At 43.4% G+C, this 7,233-nt stretch overlaps 1 protein-coding gene across 1 annotated transcript in view; it reads left to right on the forward strand.

Moving 5' to 3' along the window:
• LOC139745845 (uncharacterized) overlaps positions 1-6,875 on the forward strand; it is a 31,220-nt gene extending 24,345 nt beyond the window's left edge. The window contains exons 7-9 of the mRNA XM_071656446.1: positions 1,507-1,607; positions 2,107-2,212; positions 4,624-6,875. Coding sequence (XP_071512547.1) covers positions 1,507-1,607; positions 2,107-2,212; positions 4,624-5,135 — 719 coding nt within the window. The 3' untranslated portion in view covers positions 5,136-6,875. The remainder of the gene's footprint in view (positions 1-1,506; positions 1,608-2,106; positions 2,213-4,623) is intronic.
• The last annotated feature ends 358 nt before the right edge of the window (positions 6,876-7,233 follow it).

The following is a 7,233-nucleotide window of genomic DNA, read 5'->3' on the forward strand; positions in this document are numbered from 1 at the left end:
CTTTCAAATCAATTTTGTTCCGCCCACTAGTTAATTCCGCAGAGGTACGAAACATACCGACCATGTAGCTAGTTACTGAGGGTCACGAGGATGACTTTACTAGCGAGGTACCGAAGGTCAATATGGCATCTTTACCATCCAGTTAGACTGGGTCAATATGGTGTCTTTGCGAGCGAGTTAGAGAGTCAGTTTGGTGTCAAGGTTTCAGGAACAGAAATCTGTTTCATTATATCCTAACATGGTTTCTTGTTTATATATCATCACTGTATCCTAACATGGTTTCTTGTTTATATATCACTAACACTGTATCCTAACATGGTTTCTTGTTTATATATCACTAACACTGTATCCTAACATGGTTTCTTGTTTATATATCACTAACACTGTATCCTAACATGGTTTCTTGTTTATATATCACTAACTCTTCTTTTCTTGTTGGATCTATTCAAGTGACTTTGGAAACATCATGGAGTTGTATTTTATTTTCAGCCTCGTGTATACCAGTCTCGTGTATACCAGCCTCGTGTATACCAGTTTCGTGTATACCAGCCTCGTGTATACCAGTCTCATGTATACCAGCCTCGTGTATACCAGTCTCATGTATACCAGCCTCGTGTATACCAGCCTAGTGTATACCAGCCTCGTGTATACCAGCCTCGTGTATACCAGGTTGATAGTTTGTTAGTGGCACACCTTAACGTTATATCGTCAGGAAAATGTAAAGACAGTTCTAGATGACCATTGTGTTATATAAAGTTCTGGACTAATGTTTCACCCTTGAGGTATCCTAGTCATTACAATCATGAATTAGTCATGCGATTTAATTAATAACTATTGTTCTGTGTGTAGGTGAGCAGTGTTGTGTGAGAGGTTGTGTGTAGGTGAGCAGTGTTGTGTGAGAGGTTGTGTGTAGGTGAGCAGTGTTGTGTGAGAGGGTTTGTGTGTAGGTGAGGCAGATGTTGTGTAGGAGGTAGTGTGTAGGTGAGCAGTGTTGTGTGAGAGGTTGTGTAGGTGAGCAGTGTGTGAGAGGTTGTGTGTAGGTGAGCAGTGTTGTGTGAGAGGTTGTGTGTAGGTGAGCAGTGTTGTGTGAGAGGTTGTGTGTAGGTGAGCAGTGTTGTGTGAGAGGTTGTGTGTAGGTGAGCAGTGTTGTGTGAGAGGTTGTGTGTAGGTGAGCAGTGTTGTGTGAGAGGTTGTGTGTAGGTGAGCAGTGTTGTGTGAGAGGTTGTGTGTAGGTGAGCAGTGTTGTGCGAGAGGTTGTGTGTAGGTGAGCAGTGTTGTTGAGAGGTTGTGTGTAGGTGAGCAGTGTTGTGTGAGAAGTTGTGTGTAGGTGAGCAGTGTTGTGTGAGAGGTTGTGTGTAGGTGAGCAGTGTTGTGTGAGAGGTTGTGTGTAGGTGAGCAGTGTTGTGTGAGAGGTTGTGTGTAGGTGAGCAGTGTTGTGTGAGAGGTTGTGTGTAGGTGAACCTATCATTGATCACACACACACACACACACATCTCCTGCCCACAGTACTACCCATGGGCAAATGTCGACACAACTTCAAATTCTTCTCAGACGAGATCACCTCAAACATGTTGTGCGCCTGGCGAGGAACCTCCGACTCATGCCAGGTGAGTGTGCCTCCTGTGTTGGTGATGGTGATGGTGGTGATGCTAATGGTGGTGGAGATGGTGATGTTGTTGATGGTGATGGAAGTGGTGCTGGTGGTGATGTTGTTGATGGTGATGGAGAAGGTGATGGTGGTGATGTTGTTGATTGTGATGGTGAAGGTAGTGGTGGTGATGGAGATGGTGGGGTAGTGTTGGTGATAGTGATTTTGTTGTTGATGGTGGTGGTGGTGGTGATGATGGTGGGTGATGGTGATGGTGGTGGTGATGGTGATGGTGGTGGTGGTGATGTTGCTGATGGTGGTTGTGATGGTGATGGTGGTGATGTTGTTGTTGTTGGTGATTGTGATGTTGTTGTTGTTGTTGTTGGTGGTGGTGGTGGTGGTGTTGCTGCTGTTGGTGGTGATGTTGTTGTTGATGGTGGTGGTGATGTTGACAACCCTCTGCCACATGTTGGCTAGCCTGTGTCATGTCTGGTAACGACCCTACACATTTCTACCAGGGCGATTCTGGCGGCCCCCTGACCTGGTTGGAAGAAAGACAGAAGAGGTACTTCCTGATCGGCGTCACCAGCTGGGGCATCGGCTGCGGCCTCCCTGACTACCCAGGTCAGTACCTTTACTGTCACCGGCAGTGACACCACTGTCCAGGTCAGTACCTTCACTGTCACCGGCAGTGTCCAGGGCATTAGCGCCACAGTCCGTCAGTAGCAGCACTCCCCCCGGTCAGTAACTCCAGTAAACACGCCGTGACACATTCCCAGGTCAGGTCGCCAAAGAACCATTAACAGGCCCACAGTCCTGACCTGTGACACTTGACCCAGGTCAACAGTACTGTTATTCACACAGGTCATCACTACCGCTACCCAGGTCAGTAACAAATGGAACCAAGTTAGGTAGTACATCTGTTATGGCGGTCGTCCTTAAAATAATATTGTCCTTGTTTCATTAACAAGACAAGACTACCTGTGACGCTACCAGGAACATTAATGATAAATATCACAATGATTATAAAACTCATTCATGTATTGATGTCACGAGGCAAGGTACTACCAAAGACTAGAGTAGATCACCCATACTCCGGCTGATGGTCAGTTGAAAGGTCACATACAGTATGGTCATTATCATATACAAGGTCACATACAGTATGGTCATTATCATATACAAGGTCACATACAGTATGGTCATTATCATATACAAGGTCACATACAGTATGGTCATTATCATATACAAGGTCACATACAGTATGGTCATTATCATATACAAGGTCACATACAGTATGGTCATTATCATATACAAGGTCACATACAGTATGGTCATTATCATATACAAGGTCACATACAGTATGGTCATTATCATATACAAGGTCACATACAGTATGGTCATTATCATATACAAGGTCACATACAGTATGGTCATTATCATATACAAGGTCACATACAGTATGGTCATTATCATATACAAGGTCACATACAGCAAGGTCATTATCATATACAAGGTCACATACAGTATGGTCATTATCATATACAAGGTCACATACAGTATGGTCATTATCATATACAAGGTCACATACAGTATGGTCATTATCATATACAAGGTCACATACAGTATGGTCATTATCATATACAAGGTCACATACAGTATGGTCATTATCATATACAAGGTCACATACAGTATGGTCATTATCATATACAAGGTCACATACAGTATGGTCATTATCATATACAAGGTCACATACAGCATGGTCATTATCATATACAAGGTCACATACAGTATGGTCATTATCATATACAAGGTCACATACAGTATGGTCATTATCATATACAAGGTCACATACAGTATGGTCATTATCATATACAAGGTAACATACAGTATGGTCATTATCATATACAAGGTCACATACAGCATGGTCATTATCATATACAAGGTCACATACAGTATGGTCATTATCATATACAAGGTCACATACAGTATGGTCATTATCATATACAAGGTCACATACAGTATGGTCATTATCATATACAAGGTCACATACAGTATGGTCATTATCATATACAAGGTCACATACAGCATGGTCATTATCATATACAAGGTCACATACAGTATGGCCATTATCATATACAAGGTCACATACAGTATGGTCATTATCATATACAAGGTCACATACAGTATGGTCATTATCATATACAAGGTCACATACAGTATGGTCATTATCATATACAAGGTCACATACAGCATGGTCATTATCATATACAAGGTCACATACAGTATGGTCATTATCATATACAAGGTCACATACAGTATGGTCATTATCATATACAAGGTCACATACAGTATGGTCATTATCATATACAAGGTCACATACAGTATGGTCATTATCATATACAAGGTCACATACAGTATGGTCATTATCATATACAAGGTCACATACAGTATGGTCATTATCATATACAAGGTCACATACAGTATGGTCATTATCATATACAAGGTCACATACAGTATGGTCATTATCATATACAAGGTCACATACAGTATGGTCATTATCATATACAAGGTCACATACAGTATGGTCATTATCATATACAAGGTCACATACAGTATGGTCATTATCATATACAAGGTCACAACAGTATGGTCATTATCATATACAAGGTCACATACAGTATGGTCATTATCATATACAAGGTCACATACAGTATGGTCATTATCATATACAAGGTCACATACAGTATGGTCATTATCATATACAAGGTCACATACAGTATGGTCATTATCATATACAAGGTCACATACAGTATGGTCATTATCATATACAAGGTCACATACAGTATGGTCATTATCATATACAAGGTCACATACAGTATGGTCATTATCATATACAAGGTCACATACAGTATGGTCATTATCATATACAAGGTCACATACAGTATGGTCATTGTCCTTAATACTACCTGGTCGGACGACGTTAGGTGTGTGTGTGTGTGTGTGTGTTGTAGTGATGTTGTCCACCTCCCTCACAGGAGTGTACACCAAGGTGACCCACTACCTGGCCTGGATCTACAACAACACACGGGAGTCAGTCTTCTGTTCCTCCTACCTTCCCAGGCCACACAGGAAGAAAATAAAGAAGAAATCTGGGGATAAATTTTACAAAAGGGTGAAAAGCGTAATAAGAACCAAGAATAAGAATAAAGGAAAAAAGAGAAGTGGAAAAAAAATTGAAAAGATAAGTAAGAGAAAGAAACGTGAGAGGAGAAGATACAGTAAGGGGAAGAGTTTGGTGGCGAGACATGGCACCAAGAGGAAACATACACACGACAATAAACAAACAAACAACTTTAGGAAAAAGAAAACCAGATCCAAAAGAAAACAAAGAAAACAACTGACAATAAACTCAAGAAAACAGAAAAAGAGAAACATAAAGAAAAGGAAGAAGAGGAAGCAAAGAAACAAGAAATACATAAAACCACATCAGAATCTACAGAACCCAAGCCACCTTAGAGCGTTGTCCCGCGACGCTGGTGAAGCTTAGGGTGTCGCTCTCCCGCTCTACTATCTCTGTGTCCCGTGACAGTATCCAACCATCTCCTTTCCAAAGTGATCCGAGACAGCGTCCAACAGTCTCCTTTCCTTTGTGTCCTGTGACAATGTCCAACCTTCTCCCTTCCTCTGTGACCCGTGACAATGTCCAATCCCTTCTCTCCTCTGGATCCCGTGACAATGTCCAACGCTCTTCCTTCCTCTGTTACCCGAGAGTGTCCAACCCTCTCCCTTCCTCTGTATCCCGTGACGGTTTCTAACCCTCTCCCCTCCTATGCGTCCCGTGACGGTGTCCAATCCTCTGTGTCACTTCTATAAGGTAAGGTGATGACAGTGTAAGCGCTAGCGTTCTGAGGCAGGCAACACTGTGGAAGTGAAGTGTAATGCAAATTGCAGCAAGTGTTGCCAGCGTACCTTCTGGTGGTAAGAGTTAGCAGGGTTGTCTCACAACAAGTGTTGACAGTAGGGAACGATGGGCTGTCCAGATGGGGTGTCATACTGTAGGTAGGAGTCAGTTATCGTGATCACGCTGGGCCAGACTTGTGGCTGTGGGCTGTATGTACATGACATTGCGTCGTGTAATGTTAGTAAGAAATCATTCCTGTGGACCAGCCAGGGAAGTTGCTCTCACCGCACTCCTCCACCACAGTACCACGACAGCCACAGTCCACACCATGTCACCCACGTTAGCCAGTGACCTAAACTATGACCTGCAATATCACCCAATGACCTGACCTATGAAACCGTGAGTTGTGACATCATCCAGTAACCTGACGTATGTATGGAACCATTACCTGTGGCGGTGCGTGAGGGAGTTCACCAGGTGGTACACTTTCTCCTCAACATGTGGTACAATCCATCGTACCTCAACACCTCCCTGTAAACACATGAGGAGCTTAGTTGATGCTCTCGCCTCCCTTGATGCCGTAGCGAGTGGCGCACAAGTCAACCCCTGCCTGCCGCAGGTACAGGCCAGGCGGCCCATGTGACAGGTACAGGCCAGGAAGGTACAGCTTCCTTCCGTCCTTTCACTTCCCCTAGCCAGACTTTCTCCACCATGCCTCTCTCGAGTCTCCTCCCTCTATATGTCCATCCTTCTATATACTCTCGAAAACATTAAACCTCATTAGGCTGCCAGTGAGTGACGTGGGCAGAACATGACGAGGAAGGCTCACCCACCTGGCCACCACCATCGCGTCCCTCTCACCTGGTCAAGCCTCACCCTCACCAGGACAACACCTTCCCTCTCCTCTGGCGTGCCCTCCTACCCTCATCTCCTACACCAGTGAACATATAAGGACCTTCAGACAAGAGACCGACAGACGATATGTCACATCCTTTTTTTGTTCGACGCAAGACAAGGTCAGCTTGGGGCTGGGATGTAGAATGAGGACATCAGTCGGGAGTGTAGACATCTACTGTCATTGCTTCTCAGTAAGAGATGTTACAATGCCTCCCATGCACACCTTAGGTATGAGGTTAGGTTAGATGATATGCAATTGTTGCTTAATGTAGCGACTATACCGATTTTCTCGTCTTGTTATATATGTATATTTTTTCCTCTGTATTCTATCATTTCTCTTCTTGAGTCTGTTAAGATGGAGTGCTTGGCAAGCTTTATCATCGACACGTACAACAGTCTTATGACCACTCCATGGCTTCACCACCACTATCCTTACGATGGAACGAGTTGTTCAGGCTGCATTTTCTTTCCAGGAAAATAAAACGGACAAAAACTTTTTGTATTTTACTGATTCTGTTAATCTTATAAATGTATTGTCTTGCTGGGGTCAGGGACGAGGCCTTGACCTGACTTGGTAGCCGCTCCTCCAGTACAAGGATCCAGCATCATGACTACATCTAACCAAACTCCGTAATGACCACACTAACACTACCATAAATTCACATGAATTTAGGTTCAAGAATTTCATTGTCATTCCAGACACAGAAAACGTAGCTTTAAAGGTGTTCCTTGAAACCTTCCGTCATTCACAGCTACAGATCAAACCTTTTACAAGACACATGTATCTCGCCCTGCACCCGCTGCACTAGGCTAATGTAGCCATCTCACATTCAGTACAAACACAGGT

Source organism: Panulirus ornatus, chromosome 63, assembly GCF_036320965.1.
Source record: "Panulirus ornatus isolate Po-2019 chromosome 63, ASM3632096v1, whole genome shotgun sequence".
NCBI classification, from domain to species: domain Eukaryota; kingdom Metazoa; phylum Arthropoda; class Malacostraca; order Decapoda; family Palinuridae; genus Panulirus; species Panulirus ornatus.